General features: G+C 40.5%; 1 protein-coding gene across 1 annotated transcript in view; it reads right to left on the reverse strand.

Annotated features, from left to right (window-relative positions):
- Nucleotides 1-6,194: 6,194 nt before the first annotated feature.
- The window catches only part of ssp6 (PDZ domain-containing short spindle 6), a 223,807-nt gene continuing 207,897 nt past the window's right edge, over nucleotides 6,195-22,104 (reverse strand). Inside the window, exons 4-5 of the mRNA XM_076190380.1 lie at nucleotides 18,440-18,567; nucleotides 6,195-15,182 (exon numbers count right to left, since the gene is read on the reverse strand). Of these exons, the coding sequence (XP_076046495.1) occupies nucleotides 11,571-15,182; nucleotides 18,440-18,567 (3,740 nt within the window). The 3' untranslated portion in view covers nucleotides 6,195-11,570. The remainder of the gene's footprint in view (nucleotides 15,183-18,439; nucleotides 18,568-22,104) is intronic.

Consider the following 22,104-nt stretch of genomic DNA (forward strand, 5'->3'; position numbering starts at 1 on the left):
CATTGGAAGGCTAGGATGGTGCCCCTTACAGAGGACTTTTGTAGTGTGGAATTTAATGAACCATGCCCTTGGTTCACCTTTGCCAGTGGCAGGATTTGAACTGCCATCCCCTTGACCTTCACCGCAAGTAACAATACCCTAACTCACTCAGCCAATGAGCTTCCTCAAGGGCCTGACATTGTCTCTGGATTGTTCTCCTAGATCTCTCTCTGTCAAATTTGTATTTCCTCCACCTTTTCTCAAATGGAGAGCAGACAGCCAGTGACTGTTCTCATCCTACTACTGTAAACTGATGACAAAAAGGCAGTCCCATACTAATACAACAGTCCATCCCTTCCAATTACACTTTATGGGAGAGCCTGAGAGCTGTTGCCAGTCATTATGGATCTGCAGGTTTCCAGTCAGTAAAACTCAGAGCAATAATTATTACTATTTACATGTATAGATTTATAAATACATATGAGACCAATGGCAGGTACCACCAAGTGGTGGTTTTGCAAGATGGATGCCAGAAATAATCATCTCCCTGCCACACATCTTCAAAATTCATCATCACCCTCACCTCCATATGGAGGTGGAGCCCTGAGGGGTTGGAAATCACCATCAAGACTTGGCCCATGATCTGTATCATCTTTAACTGTATTTCCTCCACCTTTCCTCATGAAGGGAATTGACAACCAGCAACAGAAACAGTCTCACACAGATAAGTCCAATGTTTCTTCCCAAAGAGATCAACAGGAAGGCCTAATTACCATTACCACCCAAACTGGGACTGCAACTTTCCAGTCAGTGAAACTCAAGGCAACAATTATTATTACAAATATATATGATGGTGGAAAAAGAAGTCACAGGTCTAGTTCCGAGTTTCTGAGTTTATTCCTGACCGGTTTCGCTCTATGGTTCTTCAGAGGAAGAAGCATAGATCAAAACTGGTCAGGAATAAACTCAGAAACTCGGAACTAGACCCGTGACTTCTTTTTCCACCTTCATCAACTTGTCACAATGTACCAACAAATATATATACTGTGTTTTACTAAATATAAACAGGTATTTCCTATCACATAGTTTCAGGAATGAAAACATAAAAAGAACTCTTATATCAGGAAATATGACTATGCTCATGCCACGTTATCTTTGGTGTTCTATGATCTGAGCAATCAGACAACAGTTTATGAGTATTTTTAGGATAAACTGGTCATTCCTTTACACCAGTAGCTTTTTCTTATAAGGAGGATGTAAGAAATTAATCAGCCAGTTCTTGAATTTCATGTGTCATCTTGTATTTATTCATACTGCATGTTTATGGCAATATACTAAAGTATAATGTACATTACAAAGTTATCAAATGCAATAAGTCTGGAAGTCTTGTATATCAGATATTTGCATTACTAAATACTGTCTTCAGTCTGAACTGCTTCCAGATTTCAACATACGAATGAATGGGCGTGGTGATGTGGAATATCTAAATAGAAATCTTTATATTTGAAATTAAAACATGATCAAGGTTGGTGATTAAGGTTTAACTAAACATTCAGCAACAAGATTAACTGAAGATAGTTTATTGCACTTCAACTATATCAGCGACATTCCTTACTATAAAAGTTGGCCAAATGAGTGTGGTGAAAATGTTATTGTTCAAGATTTAATGGTGATGCTAGTGAAGGGCACCAAGGAGAGAGGTGATATGATGATGGATGATGAACCAGTAAAAGGAAAACTGACAGGAGTGGTAGGTGATGGGACAAAATCTCTCTTTTATTTTTGTTGCTCCAGTAGTAATGAGACTTTTGTGCTGTGTTGAGGGTATAGGGTGGTAGTAATTGTAGTTTTGGTAGCAACAGTAGTTAATCACTGGTATCAGTGGCAGTGGTGGTAGCAGTCAAAGTGATAGCAGTATATTAGTTGTGGTAGTTATGGAAAGGGAAGTATAAGTGGTGGAAACAGTGGTGATGATGGTGATGGAAATAAAACGAATATGATAAAAGAAGTAATGGTGGTGGAAATAAATTGATCATGATAAAAATAGTGATGGTGGTAGAGGTGGAGGAAGTGCTAGTGGAAGTGGTGGAGATAGTGATGGTGCAGTGATACTTGTAGAAAAGGTGGTGAAGGCATTGGTCATGTTGGTGCATATTCTATATTAATGATACTGATAGTCATGGCTACAGGAATGATGGTATCTTTTACCCTATTTATAGTTATAAAACAGTAATAAAAGGGATGGATTAGGGTTGGAACAGGGAAAGCAGTGAGCCAATGGTCACAATAATGTAATGTTAGAGATGGCAATGATGATAGCAGCCCTAAAAATGGCAGTGATGAAGTTAATGTTGATGTGTAACTTAAACGGAGGAAGTGATGTCAGTGGTGTTCACAACAGCCATGCTGTGGTAATGCCTGATGTAAGAGTAATGGCACTAATATTAGGCATGATGCCAGAGACATCAGTAACTGCCCATGATGGTAGGGTGTGCATGGTGTTAGTAGAAAGGAGAGTGTTGGAAAAGGTGGTGAAGTGGTAGCTGTGCTATCAAGAGTGGTGACAGTGAACAAAACAGTGATATTGGTTGAGGTGGATGTATCATTTCTTCCAACAACGAGCTGAAACATTACACACAATTTTCCTAAATTACCCTACTCCCATCTGCTGAATAAAATAATCTTGGCTAGTCCAAAACAAAAATTGCAAAGTCTATGACCCTTTCAACTTGGTGATGCACTTCAAAGATTTTGTTCCCATTCTTGACTGTTCAGTCACGGCTAGGATCTCAAAGCTATAGGATTAAATTAGCGATGAGGGGATTTCATTTGACAACAGAATATGAATGTGTACACGACAAAATGTTATTCAACGGAATTTAAATGCTACACCATGTGGCTTGGGGGAATATTATCAGGAAGTGAGAAGTCATGTGAGATGGAGGAAAATGTGGTTAGAATTAGATTAACTTTCCCATGTGTAAATATATGTGTTTACATTCATGTAATTGTATACTACACAGGATGGATAGGAACTATAAGTCTCCAAACTTTGCTTAAATTCATAAGTTGACTGCCTAGACTGTTTTTCTTTTAATTTATACCACAGTTCTGTGCACCTGTATGTAAAATTATATTTCTTAACATCCTTCAAACAATTTTTTTTTTTAAGTTTCATGCTACATTTTTTTATATTCTTTTGCCCTTACTAAGAGACCTTCTTTGTCAATCTTGTCTACAATTTAAATTCTAAGGCAATTATGCCACCATTTTCTTTTCCTTCTTCCAGTGTGGGCAACACTTGCCTAGTCTTTTACTTGTACAATCTGTCAATTAGGCAAGGCATCATTTTAGTTCCTACCTTTAGTATTCTATTTTTCTTGTATCTTTTATCTTGTGTGACGACAACAACAGTGGTTCTAATGTCTCTTTGTATACATTATCTGGAATGTTTGGAAGTGATTTGGTTAATGCTCTGTATTATTTTGATCTTGCATACATCCTTCACTTTGTGGAGTTATTATGCCACCACTTATTCTAAGACAGATCAAGGATTCTATTACTTTTTCATCATCTAGAACTTGAATGTCAACATTTTCATTTACCTTAGTCTCTACAAGGCACATAATATCTAGATCTTTTACCATGAAACAATGACTAGCTTCTTTCCTGGCTGTTATTAAACCACCTACATTGGTAAATACAATTTTCACTCTCTTTACATTATCTTTTATCTGTCCCTTTCAGTTTCTTGTCTATCAGTCTTCTGCTATATTCTGTGGTAATTTCTTTTTTACCATAGCTTTATGATCTAGCACTTTTTTGCTCTTTCTTCCTCTACTGCATCTCATTCTATCCAAATATTCTTCAACTTGTCCATCTGCTAATTTCCATGTTCTATTAATCATTTGGTTTACTGTGGCTGTGTCCCTCCCTTTTCATATCTTCTGTACCTAATCTAAACACTTCTTCAATATCTATTTTAGTGCACCAGTCATTTTCCAGAACTACTGATACAGTCTTTGGCACTTTGAAATCCTTGCTTTTCTTTTTCTATGCCACTGTAAAACTATAGCATATTTTTCATCACTACATCCCTTATGGAACATAAGAGAGGAACAGGAAGAGTTTAAATGTGTTTGAGATGAAATGTCTAGGAAGTATGGTAGGGGTTACTAGGCTGGATAGTGAGAAATGAGGTGAGGAGGAAAGTGGGGGTGGAAAGGGAGCTAAGAGATAGGGTTGATGAAAGAGTATTGGGATGGTTTGGACACATGGAAAGAATGAGTGAAAAAAGATTATTGAAGGAGGTGTAGAAGGCAGAGGTGGAGGAAGGGAACATGAGGGAGCAACCAAGGATAAGATGGATGGATGGGATAAAAGGAGCATTGGGAAAGAGGGTAATATCTGTTGAGGAAGGAAGGGAGGAGACAGAAGATGGGATGAGTGGAGAATGGTATTGTATGGATGATGCTGTGATACATGGAAGGGAGTGGGTGGGGGATGAGGGAGTAGGTGTGAATGATATTTTGATGCAGCCTGAAGGATTTTTCCCTGCCTTCTCTTTTTTTGCATGAGGGGATGGAGAGGTGGGTTGTCAATTAAATAAAGTGGCATTGCAGCTACATTGCTTCTGACCCAAGGCAATGGGCAAGATGGGATGACCCATCATCCAGGAGGAGCCAAGAAAAGAGGGAGGGAGGAGTGGTGAATGGGAGTGTAGTATGCGGGGATGAAATTGGTAGGAGTGTATTTTTTCTTTGACTCCCTCTCTTGTAAAGAGGAAAAAGCTGTTGGTATATGTATGTATTTACATCCCACACCAATGCTTTTCTATTTCTATCTTCGCTACTTCGCTACATTTCAGTGTTCTTTCTCTTTTGTTATACAATCTCTTTTATTTCTAATTCTTCCCATTGATTTCCTTTCATCCCCTTTGTCCCTCTATAAATGTAATGTTTTAGTATTTTTCTCAGTCAACTTAGCTTTACAGTATTAATTCAGTTTCTTTATTTTGACTCTTTTAAAGTGTATTCCTTATCAATTATTCTTTTGTTTTACTTCTTTGGTTTGCATTAATTTCATACAATTTATTTACTTGACATTGTTGATCCTTTATCTTTGAACTAAATTCTGTTCCTTCCACATATTAATTTATTCATATGTTTGTAGGTATCCTAGATCTTTTTTTTAACTTTGACATTCTATTCCATCTTTTTGTCTTGATGTCTTGAAACAAACACTTTAAACAATTCAATAATCTTTTGCTTGTGTCAAGTGAATCCTTGGAAATCCTCTCTCCCTATAAACAACTGTCTCAACCTGTCCATCATTTCACCATGTTCATCTCCCTATACTGGGCTTTACTTTCTACTTTGTTCACACCTACTAACAAATACATATACATCTCAACACTCATGGGTTTTGCATTTGCTGTATCAACAGATTTACAGATTGCCTCTTTATGTTTTTTTCCATTTTTCATACAGCTGTTCTGTTCTTATCTGTGATATTTTAGGCTTCCTCTAGGACCAAGATACTGTTTCTCTGAGATATTGTTCATACGTGTAAATTGCAGTATACAAGTCAACTTGGCATGCAAGTCAATTTCAAGATTCTAGCTCAAAATCTACTTTAGGCCAATAATCACCATATAATTTAACTCCATAATTGTTCTCTACCCCTCCGTTGTGTATCCTCTTATCCAAACATCATTAAACTTGAGTGTCAGCCAATCTCCATGTATTACTGATTATCTCGTTCACCACAGATTGGGATTCGAATTTAATTTCCATTGGAATTACCTTGCCAACCTCATATTTACTGAACCTATAGAATTCCTCAATCTCATAAATGCCTGTTCTATCATTCAATACCATTAATATCACCTTTTTAGATTTTATGTTCCTGTTTTCCCTTATCATTCTTTGTGGGATATGATCTTCCATTCGTCTTATAATGATTATACACTTTTTTTCATTCCCTACATCTCTCACTAATGCTTCTTTATTCTCAAATATTTTCAACATATTTTAACACATTATCTAGTTATCTTGTCTGCTTTTGATCATCAAGGACCTTTTTCTAGCTTATGAAAAATAAATAAATATATAAAATAATGATCATAATAATAATTATAACAGTAATGCCCCCCCACCCCCCACTCCACCCCCGCAATAGTAATATCCCCTTGGGTGCTACAGAGAGAAGGATGCCTAGCCCTATCCCCGTCCCATTTTTGTTGCCTTTTCCGACTCAAGTGGGAACACTTGGTGGTGGTATTCTCTCTCCCCTACCACAGGGGAGGAAGGGAGGGGTGGTGAATGGGTGTGGAGTGTGTTGGGATTAACTGGGTGTGAGCGGATTTATGCCTTTGACTCCAGCTACTTCCCTTGTAAGAGGGAAAAAACCCTTGGTTTATGTAAGTATAACAATATTAATGATGATGATATAGTTCAACGTCACAAACTCCCCACTATTGTGAGGCTAGGATGGTGCCCCTTACAGAGGACTTTGTAGCATGGAATTCAATAAGCCAGCCCTTTTTTCAACTTCACCAGTGGCAGGGTTAAAACCACAATCCCCTTGACCTTTGCCACAAGTAACAATGCTCTTACCTGCTCAGCCAGTGAGATCATATTGATGATAGTAATAATATCCCTCTCAAGACCCCTTCTAAATCCTCAAATACTACATATTATTACTATGGCTAATATTTGGCTTCCATGATGATTAATCCTCAATATTTCCTTTGCTAAAATGTGTATTTACTTAGTCGTAACTAGTTGTATCTTACAGGAAGGGGGAGCTACACTCATGGTGTCACATCTCTGTATTTTGCCATATCTAATTTGCTCTTAAATTCTTGTACTGTTTTTGTATATACTATTATTTTGTCTATGTTCCATACATCCACCACTCTGTGGGGAAAGCATTTTTTTTTCAGGTCTCTTCTATAACTGTCCTTTTTGAGTTTCTTTCCATGTCCTCTTGTGTTTCTCTTATCCCAATTTAGTAAGTCATCTCTATCAAGGACTTCCACATCTCTCATAATTCTGTAGATGGTCAACAAGTCACCCCTTTCTCTTCTTTGTTACAGAGTTGGTAGTTCTAGTTTTGACAATTTTTCTTCATATGATATTTTTGAGTGTTAGGGCCACCTTCATAGTTGATCTCTGGATTCTCTCAATTTTCCTTATATTCTTTTTAGTACTGGGTGACCATACTGTCACTGCATATTCCAATTTAGGCCTTATCAGTGTGACTAGTATTTTCTTTACCATTTCTTCATCCAAGTAAAAGCAACTTTTATTGATCTTAGCAAGTTATAGGTTTCACCGACAATTTTGTTTATATGTTCATCAGGTCTTTTTCAGATCCCACTTTGGTTACTTCCTTTTCACCAATTTCATATTGTCCTGATATCTTTTTTTTTTTTACTTTTTCCAAATTCCATTATGCTACATTTCTTAATGTTGAAGTCCACTTCTCCCTTCTGACTCCATTCCCAGACATTGTTCAGATCTTTCTGTAGTGAGTCACAGTCCGTTTCAGTACTCACTTCCTTTAACAATTTTGCATCATCTACAAAGAAGCTCACGTAACATTCCACACCTTTGTCCATGTCATTCACACAGATAGCAAACATTATTGGAGCCAATACTGATCCTTGTGGAACTCCACTAATTACCTCTTCCCAAGTAGAACTCTTATCTCTGAACACTATCATTTTTCTTCCATGCAAAAAGTCTTCCATCCATTTCAGTAGTTTACCTTGTATTCCTCCTATGGTTTCCATTTTTTTTTTTTATTTTTTTTATTTTTTTTTTTTTTTGAGGGACTTTATCAAAAGCTTTTTGTAGAAACAGGAATGCACAATCAGGCTTGAGTAAAAACAGATCAAATTTGTGGAACATGATCTTCCCTGTCTAAATCCGAATTGTCTCAGATTTAGGATATTGTTCTCAAGATGTTTTATCCATCTACTTTTTATAACTTGTTCTCAAATTTTAGCTACCATGCTTTTAAGGGAAACCAGTCTGTAATTTGTTGAGTCTTCCTTATTTCCTCCTCTATAAATTGATAAGATATCAGCCTTTTTCCAGTCCTCTGGTATTTTTCCTTTGAGTGAGCAACTTATTATGCTATATATTTTGTCTGTTAGTTCTTCTTTACATTCTTTTAATATCCAATTTGTTATTCCATCCGGGCCATGTGATTTCCTGGCATCAAGGTTCATTATTTGATCCATTATTTCTTTCTGTGTTACTATTATTTCCCTCATGGGGGGGAAAGGTCACTTCTCTCCCTTCATCCCGATGTTGCATATTTTTCTCTAGTGAAAACTGACTTGAAGTGTAGTATACAGGAAAGGAGCATCACTCACTGGGTCACAATTCCTACTCTCTAATTTAACATAGCCTCAAATTCAGGTACAGTTCCAACTTAAGCTAATCCTTGATTTTCAATTATCTTATTTAGATTTTGATTCATGTATTGTTCAAGCTTGGGTTATATCACCTTCTACACTATTCCAAGCATTTATCCATTTATATGGAAAACTGTATTAATTCACATCCTTTAGACATGTGGTCTTACCTCTCTCATCCTCAATCAAGGGATTTTTTCTGTCAATGTAATTTACTCCCTTTAGTGGCCTGGATACTGTAATGATGTCACTCTCTTTGATCCTTCAAAGTTGGCAGACCCAGTACTTTTGGTCTCTCCTCATATGGTTTATCTGCCAGGCTGGGAACCAGTTTAGTTGTGGCCCATTGTATTTTCTCAATTTTGCTTATATCTTTCACTGTTTGGGGACCATACTGCCAATGCATTTTCCATTCTTGGACAGATCAGTGTTCATATTTTTATGCAATAATATAGAGTCTTAGTTTTTCACTCTTCTTGTGATTTCTGTATCATTTGCAAACATGTTGGCACAGGTTGTACTTTCCATCTTGTCATTGATATAGACAAGAAATATTATTGGAAAAGCACTGAACCATGTGGAACTCCACTTATTACTGCTCTCCATCTTGACATCTTTTCTTTTACTACTGTCCTCATGTATCTTCCCGTCAAAAATCTTTCATCCATTAGAATCGTTTGCCTTTAAGTCCTCTAATGTGCTCCAATTTCCACATAAGTCAACTGTGAGATACTTGAGGAAATGGCTTCTCTAGGTCAGGGTACACACAGTCCACCCACCCCTCTCTCTCTTGCAACACATCAATCCCTCTAAAGTAAAAGATTAAAATGTTCAACACATATGACCTTTCAGATCTGAAGCCAAACTGATGGTCTACCAAAATGTTCATCTCTTCAAGATATTTGGTCTATCAATCTTTCATAATCCTTTCACATAATTTCACTATTGTGCTGGTTAGTAATACCAGTCTATAATCTATTGGTGTCTCCTTATTTCCACCCTTCTGAATTGGTTCCACATTTGCCCTTTTCCAATCAAGTGGCACTATGCCTTCTTTCAATGAACATATGATAAGCTGCTAATCTTGTCCGCTAGTTGTTTCCTATATTTTTATGTACCCAGTTTGAGATCCTGTAAGGTCCTGAAGTTTTTGTCCCTTCTAATGTTCCCCAAAGAAAGAGCACTTCCCTCACTTATGCATTTACATTTTCTAAATCTGAATTTTGACACCCCTTGTTTTCCTCAAAAACAATGTTCTCTTTTGTGAGGACCAATTGGAAACTTTCATTAATTAATTCTGCTTAAGCTGAGGCCTCCTCAAAGACCTCACCACCCACTATCAATTTGGTAATTACTTCCCTGTATTTCAATTTACCTTTCATAAACCTGTAAAACAGTTTCAGTTCATCTTTCCATGTATGTACTACACCTCTTTCAAAATTAATTTCTTCCTCCCTACAAATTCTTGTATAGTCATTTCTGGCTTGTTTGTAAGCTTCTTGTTTTATGGCTTCTTTTGTTTCTCCATTTTCCCCAAGCCACAGGCCTAGCCTTTTTTGCAATTTCACATCTTTTGTTGAACAAGTCCTGTTTCTGCTTTTTCCTTCCACTAATGTTTGTTCACTCTCTGGTTGTAAATGTCAAGAAAAATTTCCCATTTCCTCCTTATTCCCATGGTATTCATGTGTGTGTGGGTGCGTGTATTTACCTAGTTGTATCTTATGGGAAGGGGAGCTATGAGTGTGTGTGTGAGTGTGTGCGTGTTTGTGAGAATTAAAATGAAGAGTAGAGTGTTAGAGGCTGCATATATTGTGGAAACAAAATAACAATGAGGATGGGCAAGGTCAAAGGCAAAGGTTGTGAACCCAAGCTCAAGATTGGAAAGTACATATGAATACAAAGAGGGGGAGTGCAGGTTTTAGATTCTGAATGTGGATGGGTGTGTTAACATACAAGATGAAGAATATGGATGGGTGCGCAAGTATACAAGATGAAGGACGTGGATGGATGTGTGAGCACACAAGATGAGATGCTGGGTAAACATGCAATTTGGATGGGAAGGTGTAGATGGACAACTGGGGGAATGAAGATTGGCACATGGGTGGAAACAGAGGATGATTGTGAAGTATAGATAAAGGTGGTCACTTGGTTATTTTGAAGTGATGCATCTGTGGAAGTCTGGCAGGCACATAGGTGGACATTTCAGGGCAGGTGTGCATGTGATGGGTACAGGTCAGTGGAGGGTGCAGGGGTGCAAGTGGCAAAATGTATTTAGGTGTGCTTGAAAGTATACACAGACAAACAAGCAATGTTATACGAAATACTGGATTGTCAGTCTTGGGCACTGGGTGACACTCAATAAAGGTTAGGTAATGTGTGGCTCATTAGTGTTTAGTGACCCATTTGCTCGTAATGACAAGAAACTTAACAAAACTATGTAGCATAATATTCTTGAGTTGACTAAAAAATTCCTGTAAATGTTTGATTAGGAAGCTGTCCGCTGAGGTGTTCGCTCAAGAGCTTGGTGGCATTAAACTATGATAAGCTGAACCAGTGTTGAAGTAATTGGAAGCTGAGGAGTCATCTTGAATTATCATAAACGTTACCAAAGAAAATGAGTGTCAGAAGTGGTTAACACAATGAGTAGTGAAACAGAGCAAGAAAGAAGAAGTAGGATTCAAAGCCTTTAGTCATTTGATAATGTAAACTAAGAACCTATGTTGGTTTATTTAGAAATGTTGATCATCATTATCAAATTTCACATTTGAGACACTAAATGGGATATAACAAGACTAACAACAACAAGAACAATAATAGTAATGATGATAATAATGATAATACTGGTAACAATACTAATAGCAAGTAATAGCATCAATAACGATAATAATAATAACAATGGTAAGTCAATAGAAAAGTGGCTGGCAGCCAGAGAGGAGAAGAGGACTGGGAGGAGGAAGAGGAAGAGGAACAGGAGGAGCCAGCCAGCCAAGGTACAAGAGTGTGCAGAAGGAGAGCGTTCATGTCGTGCCAACACTGTCCACATGAAGAAAGCCCTCGGCGGAAAGAAGTCGGGCCGCTAGTAGTGTTTGAACCCCCCTCCCCTCCCCTCCCCCCGTCAGGCAAGACCCATGAAGAAGACCCAGAGCAGGAGGGCAGAACTCTACTACACAATCCTCATCCTATAGGCGGCCAGAGAATCCGCCAGGGCGCTTACGGTACGGCTGATTTCGTCAGAACGTAACGACCGTGCTGCTATGGCCATCTCGTCCATCACCTCGGCCGCGGAAGATCGAGGAGAGTTGGGGTCCGACACGGGTCCCCTCGAGGTCGCAGAGTTCCCGCCACACCCACCACCGCAGCCAGTGCTCGTGTCATCCATGTTGCGCAGCTCCTGTTCGCTCCTGCTCTTCGAGTCCTGCGACCTCAGCCCACCGCCTTCGACTGCCTTCTTCTTACGTCCTGCAAAGGGTCTTCGGGGTCTGCAGCGCACGTCCAGGTCGAGGGATTCCTCGTCGTCGGACATCATGCCCTTGTCTTCACGGGGAATAAAACAATTCTTGATGATCGGAGTGCCATATACCGACGACTCGCTATCCATTTCAGAGTATAGACTTTCATAGCAAGTGTGTGGCGCCTCTTTGCCCACTACCTTCTCGTCCAGCGAGTTGTCGGAAGACCAGCGCGCCTCAAGCGAATCCGACCTCCTCCGTAGATAGGAAGGGTCTGTGGCACCAGAGAATCTATACACATCTGCGATCTGGGGTTCGACCACACGAGCCTGAGTTACGAAGGAATCTGTGCAAAGCGACCTCGACCTAGCGGATATGACAGTTTTGCCAGAGTGGTCGGTGGTCGTGCCTGAGCTATGTCCCGACGCTCCGGAATGAAGCGAAGTTGGACGCTGAGGCCGAGACCGATGACCTTCGCTTGCTGACCCCCTGTAATCAGCATAGTCTGGTGACGATCGTCGGTCCATGCTAGAACCCCGCTCCTTCCTCACTTCGGACTTTTTAGTAGGCGGCCTCCAGTCGCCTTCTTCTTCGTGGCGAGGGAAGTTAAAGATCCAATCCGAAGAAATACATTTATGACCAGCTTGGTCCCCGGAATCGGATCGCTCAATGCCGCTTTTGCTCTTCCGCACATTCCCAGATCGCGGAAGACTCGACCCACGTATTCTGTCGTTATCTATATAAGAAGGCGTTTTGTCTCCAGACTTTTTGTCCCCGTAGTCATCAGCGAGCGACCGTGGTCGCCGCTTTTCACTTTTCCACAGCTTTCGTCTCGAGGAAGTGACATCGTCATCTTTACTTCTGTCGGACTTGAAGTGTCCGCCTCCCACTCGACTCATAATGCTCGACATGTCATCCTGATGGTCAACGGAATCATCGTCTATTGGCTTTTGGGGAGGCGTTTTACTGGTTTTGTGGCTGCACATGCCCTTGATGCACTCGGGCGTGATGAACGACTCTTCGGGCCGCAAACGCAGAGATCGGGATCTGCTGAAAGGGACAGGACTCTTTGGCTCCCTTAGAGTGAGATCGTGCATGGACTCGAACGACCTCTGGTGTTTGCTTCTGGCCAGGATCTCCCTTTTGGGCGTTTCGGCACCGACTCCCCTCAGGATGGAGTCCTTCTGCATTTTCCTGTAGGTCCACATCTGACGATGACTCTCGTAATGGGACTGTTTGTGAAGCGAGTGATAGGATCCTCGAAGTTCCCTTCTGCCACAAATGTCAGGCCACTGCGGCAGCTCCCTATCTGCAGGAGAAAAGGGAAGAGAAAGTAAACCCTTATATTCCGAAGTCCTAATATGGGAAGAAACCTCCTCAGCAATACTGGCAGGGTCGTCCTCCAACCCGTATTCTATACCATCTGACTTACTCTCCTCCTGTGTGCTTTTACTCAAGTTCGTCTCGTCAAGCGAGTAGTACTTGGTCGACTTAAAAAGATCTAAATCCCGCTTTCTCCTCGCCCTCGCCTGCCTATGCCTCGGAAGGCTGGAGGTGTCGCCAGCCCCCGGGGATCTGGAGGCACACCCTGAATTGTACACGTGGTCCTGATGGGTCCCCGGTGATGAACTGGGGAAGGGAATTTTGATGTCCTCATCCTTTCGACAAACCTTGCACGGGTCCTTCCTGTTCTCCTTGTCACAGTCACTCTTTGGATTGTGGAACTGCTTGAAGTCTTTGATGACAGTGTCAAACTTGTGTTTCTGCACATGCTGAGTTTCAGGAGATGATCTGAACTCGAGAACTCTCTGTCCTTCAGGAATGTGCTGCTGATGGTGATGGTGAATTTGGCGAGGGAACTGGTGGCTCATCCCAGGAGGAAGGCCCGAGTCGTGATGCTGACTAAAGTCTGGAAGGTGGTGACCCATTTCCCGTGGATGATTTGGATTTGAAGAATGAGGATTACCCTCCTGGTGGAGGTGATGGTGAAGGCCTGAATCAGGATAGTTACCGTGAGGACTGACTGCGGGAAGATGCTGATGACGATGACTTCCCTCATGAAAATGGTGACTGGCATTGTGATGTTTTGGGGTTTCGTGATGGTGCAAGTGAGATATGGACGCGTCATGGTGTACAGTGGCATCTGACAGGTCCTTGCCACTGTACATGGTGGAGTTACCACCGTGTGAGTTCCGACCTCGCTCTTGCTGAGAATGTGTATGATGATGATGATGATGGTGATGATGATGCTGTTGTTGATGGTGTTCGTGTGTCTGCTGTTGGTTGGGTTTATGTTTCTGTTGTTTCTGTTGTTTGTGCTGCAGACTCGTTCTGTCCTGCAGAGTAAGAACAACACCAGCCACACCAACTGCAGTCACTGCTGCTGTAGAAACAGATTTGTCCTTCTTTGAGCTGCCGTCCCGCGGCCTTGTGGCATAACAACTGATAGTCGCCTCGTCGTCGCTGTTGTTATTGTTGCTGTTTTTGAGATGCTTACGTCCCGACTCCGCGCTGAGGGCTCGCCGGTGTTGTTTGACGTACGTCTTCGGGGGAGGAGTTTCCTCTGGTAACAAAACCGTATTGGAGTCGTTGTTGTTGTCATTAATGTTATTGTTCGTGATGTTGCTGTTGGTGTTGTGTGTGTCGGTGAGAGAGACAGGAGGGGTGCGAGGGGGGGCAGCTGCCGAGGCTAGAGGACGGCGGAAGTCTGGAGAACGTTTGCGGTCCCTGAGGTGTTCTCCATCACATAGTCTACCAGGGTGAGGACTGTCTCTAAGAGCAGGAGCATTGTTGGGGGAGGAAGGGTAGCTAGTGGATGACTGGCGTTGGAACTCGGCTCTGCTATGCCGAGTTGTTGAGCTGGTCCAGGTCGACCAGGACCGGTGCCGGGGGTCGCACCTCGGTGGGCCGTCCAAGTCCTCGATCATGAACCCTGTCGGCGTGACGGACTTGGCCCTCTCCCACCGAGGTACGCCTTCTGTAATGGAAAGATCACGCTCCCCTAGGGATCGCTGCCTCGACTCGAGGGCCTTCCTGGCTTCCCACTTAAGCTTGTTGTCCTCCTTGCGCACGACTCTTAAGGCAGAGGCTATGGTGGCAACATCTGAGAGGCAGGTGAGGTCACGGTCAGGAGGCAGGAGGCGCCGCTGTGCCCGAATCCACTCGAGGAGACGGGAGTGAGCAATGGTGAAGGCGTTTTGCACTGGGCACGACGGTGGCAACTTACCGGCGATTAAGGTCTTTTCCTGGTGGCACAACCGCTCAAGCTCGGCCATCTTGTCCTGGAGAAGACGCTGGAGTTGGATGTACCGCATGTGAAGCTCTACCTGTAGAAACACCATGCCTCAGCATCTCGCACACAGCCAATCAAAGCCTGTATTCAGGGATGGGGCAAGGACACTACTACACACATTCGAATTCATATGCATACCACCCTTTGGGATTGACTGGACAGAATAATTCTTGTTTAACATAATACAGGGTTCTACTTGACAGAGACAAATAAGGGACTATACAAACATAAATACAGGGAAGCACATATAAAATATCACATCTCAATACTCAGTCTATGAGAAATGCAAAATAATTTCATCTCCTCAATTGTAAATCCGTTTTCATTTTTATTCCTCTTCCATCTTTACATTCGCATTTTACACAACCACATCCATACACACACCCATAATTAGCAACAGTGAGGGGCCTAAATCATCCATCTCAGTTCCGTTTCAACATTAAAATACTTTACTTTCACTCGAAACACAAGTCAAGCTTCTGTCATACAAGGACAACTTTGTAACACCTCCATGCACTTCCAACAATTGTCCTAACTATATATATGACTGATTCGGTGTAACATCACGAACTCCACATCCCAGAGAGGGCTGGGAGGGTGTTTCCTGACAGAGAACTTTCTGAAGCAGGAAATCGAAAGTAGTCTGCCTTTACTACAAACTTGAATACGATGTCCCAAGCAGTGATGCTCTAACTCGTTCGGCCAGCGAGTACCACACACACACACACATACATGCATGTATGCATATACCAAAAGGTCCTTTCCTTCTTATAAAGGGGAAGCCCAGTCAAGATATACACTCATCCTTCGCCCATCCCGCGCCTATTCAACCATTATTTGTCTTCCCTTTTGTCTTAGTTCCTTGAGAATGAAATACCCTCCTTGTCTCCCGCCTACGGCCCGTAAACTGAATCAACCCACCAAGACACAGTGACTCCATGGCAAGGCCAGACAGCCGAGGCTGGTTCACCCCCACAGCTTCATTACAAAATAGATATAATCAAGACGAAGACGACGTCTGCATCCTTGTATGTCTACTCGCTCTTCATAACGCCGACGTGGGCATCATCGTGTAGAAGAGGTTAAACCTTAAATGAACTCAAACCCCAATGTATCACACATTCAATTTCTGGTGTACATAAGAAGACGACTCGAAAATTCTAATTGATGGTTCTTTTGGAGGTGTTATTTAATTATCATGCTGTTGTATTATGGTGTTGAATTATTCAAAAACCCAAAAAATGGATGTACAGTTATGTGCAAAAGCTTTGACCTACACAGAGTTTTTCATGATGCAAAATAAAATTCTTTCCCAAGTAACTTATTTTTATATCCACTCAAGAAAACCGCCTAACTGTAATGTGAATACTATATATGAAAATATACCACGTACCCGACAAAAAAAAATTATACTGACATTGTGGGTCAAATCTATTACTTGAGACTGTACATGGAATCTATTCTTTCACACAGGACGTATCTGATAGCTAATTCTCCTTGAACCCAACTCTTGCATTCGTTATAATACGAAGCTATATGAAAAATATCGCATCTACTGCCAATCACACATGACTTGCTAACTTGGAACACTTTCAACATTCATAAATCATTGAAAAACATCCAGAGGAAGTACAAAAACATAAAAAAAGGAAAACAGGCTTTGATTATTAAGAATAAAATGAATCATATTGATATTCACAGTCTTTGTCAAATATACAGCAAAGAGTAAAAATGGCGGCACGCTAGTCATTTCTCGCTAGCATGCTATTTGCTTTTGCTATTTAGTTTTGAGCAGTAACTATTTCGGTTACGATCGTTTGTTTTTCAAATTTCGAATTAGTCTTGCGTCGTTTAATGAGAAGCTGAACGACGAACTAAGAAAAGTTAAACTTAGAATACGAATGTTAGTCATATTGTCGAGATGTTCTTACGGAAATCTAGAATATCGTAACCGAAGTCGTTTTTACTCAAACGAGGTAGCAAAAGCAAATAGCATGCTAGTGTGCTGCCACCTTAAGACTAGTTAATGGAAGGGATTTTGCGAGGAAGAAGGACGGGGGAAATGGCGGATTTTTAAGGAGTAACGAGGATAATTTCGAGAAGATTGGCGAATTAAGCGGAGAAAAGAGACGGGAAGAAACTGAGAGTAATGGAAGAGGAGGAGGTCAAGGAGAGAGGGTGAGGGGGGAAACGAGGTGGAAGGAAAAGGAATAGGAAGTTGGAAAAGGAACAGGGAGTAAGGAGCAAGAAGAAAAGAACAGGGACTAGAGAACAAGGAGCATGGAGGAGATAGAACGGAGGATGGGACAAAGTGAGGAGTGGAGAGGAAAGAAAATGGGGTCAAGGGAAGGTAGTCGTCAGAAGCAGGAAGGCATAGTAAAAGGAGGAGCGAAGGTGTGAGGGAAGTTGAGGAATGTGAGGGAAGTTGAGGAATGTGAGGGAAGTTGAGGAATGTGAGGGAAGTTGAGGAATGTGAGTTGCTCATGGGGAGGACTGGCATGAGGCAGGGAATGCGGAGAAATTGTCCCAAAGGAGGGAAGGGAATAAAAGGAGATGGACGCGGAGGCGGGGGAGGAAGAGGAGGAGAAGGAGGAGGGGGAGGCGAAGGAGGATGAGGTGGATAGGTAGGAAGAGAAGAAATGGAGGAAGATTCGAGAAGGGGACAAGGAAGGATAATGGTCAAGTTGCGGGAGGTAGATGATAAGGTACTGGTCACAGGGACGTAAAGATTGTTGTCGTTGTCGACGATTGGGGGGGAATTATGCTCGGGAAGAGGGCGACACTAATGGAAGAGTGTCTAGGGCGTGGCAGGGGGTGAAGGGACAGGACAACAGGGTTGTCGAGTAGAGGGGGAGCATGGGAGTGGTTGGGAGGAGGAGGTGGTTGGGGGATGAAGGCGAGTCAATTGGGAAAATGCAACGCTGGGGTATTACGACCGGTCGGAGCACGGGAATGTAAATGAAACGAAAAAACGATAATAATAAATAAAAAATAAAGAGAAAGAATACGAATAAAGGAATGTAGAAAATAAAAACAAGAAAAATAAGAAGTAAAAAAAGTTAAAAAAGAGGAGAAAAATAGTATTGGAAAGAGTGGGATATGTAAACATTTTGACAGACTCTGACGTCAAGTCGGTGATAAGGTGTTCATGGAGGACAAAACAAGGAGGAAAGGAGAGGAGGAATGAAGGACGGAGAGAGAGAGGAGGGGAAGTGACAGAGTTAGACGGCGGGGGAAGGGGATGGGGGAGGGGAAGGGGATGGGGGAGGGGAGGAGGAGTGAGACTCCCACCTTATGCACGCAGTCTTCGAAAAGCACCACCATTCTCATACGGTCGCCACAGTTCTGGATGAAGTTGACAAGGGCCTTGTGGTCCGCTTTCTCCATGTCCTGGCCGTTGATGGACAGGATCACGTCACCTGTAACACCATAGAGACGATGAAAACACAGAGATCATATCCAAAGAACAACATCTCATGCGGTTTGACGCAGTTTAATAAATGTTACTGTATTAGTCATCCTGCATCTCTTCAGAACTGTTTATGATGCTCTAATGTCTGTACAAACCTACTTGATGACTTTTATCAATGCGTTGAGAGGCTGTTCCTTCAAAAGGATGTTCAAGAAAAATATCAAAAATTATTCGGAGCGAAAAGTTTCACAAATAAACAAAAATCATAGGCTAAAAGTGCTTTCAAGTATTCCAGGAATTTTCTGAAAGACTTTCTTGTACTTAATATTGAGGGCTTGCGAATTTTACATTCCAAATGGAGAGAACTATTCCTGCATTTAAGAAAAAAAATTGTCAGTTGCTGGTGTTCGGCTTAAGTATCTGAGAACAGAAAAGTAAAAACTGTCGTATCATAATTCGTCTTGAACTATCTTCTTCACTTCTGCTGCTAAGACTATCACTGGTGTTTTTCGATGCTATTTGAATTGAAACATTTCATATTATATATACTAGAAGAAACCAATCCAATGTAGCTGCACGTGGTCATCCTGTAAGATGACAGGAGAGAAATCGAGGACAAAATCAATCAACTTAGTCTGCATTTGTTCAACCTCCGTTCCCTATTTCCAATTCTTATCATTATTATTATTATTATTACTATTATAATTATTACTATTATAATTATTACTATTATAATTACTACTATTATTATTACTAATATTATTATCATTACTTTTATTATGTGTAATAATAACGATATTAATAGTAGTAATATTCGCAGTAATCACTATATAATTGAAAATATCAAATAAAAACATGATCAAAATGGTAATAATAATAATAATAATAATAAAAAGAATGATAATGAAAATAATATTGATAATATTAAACATAATAATAGTCAGTAATAATAATAATAATAATAATAATAATAATAATAATAACAATAATAATAATAATAATAATAATAACAATAATAATAATAATAGCAATAACGAATGTGTCGAAATGCTCATGGTGTCGTTATGACCCAAGTTCGATTCCCACGGGTCCCAGTGATTATCATTTCGCCTGGAAGTCCTAACACAAAGCCCTTCTCGGCGTAAGGGTTTCACTATTCATTTGTTCATTTATCCATTATTCATCCATTCATCAATTCATAATTATTTATTCTTTATTAATTTACCATTTGTTTGTACACTATTTTTTACTGTTTGGGTAGTTAGTTATGTATTTATATAGATTTATTTATTCATGTAATCATCTAAATCATCTATTTGATTTCTCTACTTTTATTAATTTATTTTATTTCAATTATACTATTAATTATATATTCCTTTTTGGCTACCTCCCTTGTAAGGGGGAAAAAGCCTTGGTATATGTATATATTAACCGTCTACAGATTTTTTATTGTGAAAAAGTCTACGGTACGAACGTGATATGTTTCACGTTGACCTCCTTATGTTATGGTTGCACAAATTCGTAATGCATGAATCGGCTGAGGGTGGGGGGGAAATTCTTCCATTATGAAAGTGGAGGGTTGGGGTTGGATTCCTTATGCTGAATAAAATCACCTGACGGCAGATACATTAACAATAATTCGTGAAAAACGGCTAGAGTTAAAAAGGAAGTCGGGTCAGACATATCCATTGAAAGGGAGAGAGGTAGAGAGAAGGGGGAGGGATAGAGAGAGAGAGGAGAGAGATAGAGAGAGAAACAGAGAAAGAAAGAGAGGAGAGAAATATTTTTCGTAACGGTAGTTGTGGAGTTGTATACTTGGTTTGACTAATTTTTCATTACATCCCATTTTCTTTTAAGTTTTGAGGAAGTTGAAAAGTCATAATGAAGGCAATGTGGATACTTTTGACGACAGCTCTGAAACATTCAAATTTGTCAAAATTTACTCTTTACACGTATGTTTTTATTACCATCATTATTATTATTATTATCATATTTATTACCCTTTTTCGTTTCTTAAACCTTTATTACCAGGAAAAACTCGTTGCCACACCACAATAGGAAAAGTTCATGATGTCGAACAAGGAGAAACGTTCTGTGATTAAATGGAGGAAAAAGATAATTTCACAGGATTTAGCTCAATACACAGCAATGTCTAGGATACTTCAGGGTCCCTCCCACGAGCCAGATCTATCCCTCTCTCTTTTTCTCTCTCTCTCACACGTGGCTTGCTTTTGGAGTGGATAGCCTCAAGTACTACCAACGTTGCAGACTCAAAGGGAATAGGTGTTGATCCAGGATCATAGTGAACACACACACACACACATACATACATACATACATACATACATACACACACACACACACACACAAACACACTTCCATACGTATACAATCATCCACACACACACACACACACACACACACACACACACACACACACACACACACAAATTCCATACGCATACAATCCACACACACACACACACACACACACACACACACACACACACACACACACACACAACTTGAAAGGCCCATCACTGAATGATACAATGGGAAGTGAGACAATTGCAAAAACAAAAGAGCAGAAGGCTCTGGGTGTGATAATAGAAAACGTATAACGTGACAAACACGCCAGTAAGACTGCTGGATCGAGAAACGGATTACTGAGGAGCATAAAAGGCATCTTTTCACCAAATAAATAAAGAAAATATGAACAAAATATATATGGACATTAATCCGACCTAGACTGGCATATGCAGCAATGGTATGGTCCCCACAGAGAGTGAAAGATGCAAGCAATGTCGAGAGAATATAGAAAAGCAACTAAGAATTAATACAAATCTTTCAGATGTACTAGGAGACTACAAGCACAAGGTAAAGGCAAATTAGGGAACTTGATTATGGTGTTCTGCTCACGGAAAGGGATGGACATATTTCACAAAGAAAATCTCGTCTATTGGGATAGGAGGGTATCACGAGATTAAAGGAATAAATTGACAAAGATTACGTCTCAAAAAAGTACGAAAGAAAAATAGTCTTCCATAGAAATGGAAAACCTTAGATGATATTACACAAGCTGGAACTATGCATGAACTTAAATCGAAGTATCGATAGACATATAGTGCGGAGTGATCGAATAGAGGTATTCAAATGAGTCAATGGCTTTAACAAGGGTGACGCAAAGGTCAGCATATTAAGACAACCGGGCAGAACTCAAAGTAATGGATTTAAATTGGAAAAAATTAAATTTAAGAGTAAAAAACTAGCTTACCAATAGAGTTGTCAACGAATTGAATAGACTTAGTAACCATGTAGTGAACGATGAAACTATTAGTTATTTTAAGAAGTTAGATAACTTTATGGATGGGGATGAGAAGTGGTAACGGACATGGAACTTCCTAGTGTAGGCCTTATGGTTTCTTGCAGTCTCCTTCATTATTATGTTATGTATGGCAATTGGAAAATAAAAGAACTTCCTTTCCAATACAATTACATAAATACACTCACACATCGTTCGATCTATTGTCCAAGAACATCCGGC

This window comes from Oratosquilla oratoria, chromosome 9, assembly GCF_046742065.1.
Source record: "Oratosquilla oratoria isolate Oo_2021 chromosome 9, ASM4674206v1, whole genome shotgun sequence".
Classification (NCBI taxonomy): Eukaryota; Metazoa; Arthropoda; class Malacostraca; order Stomatopoda; family Squillidae; genus Oratosquilla; species Oratosquilla oratoria.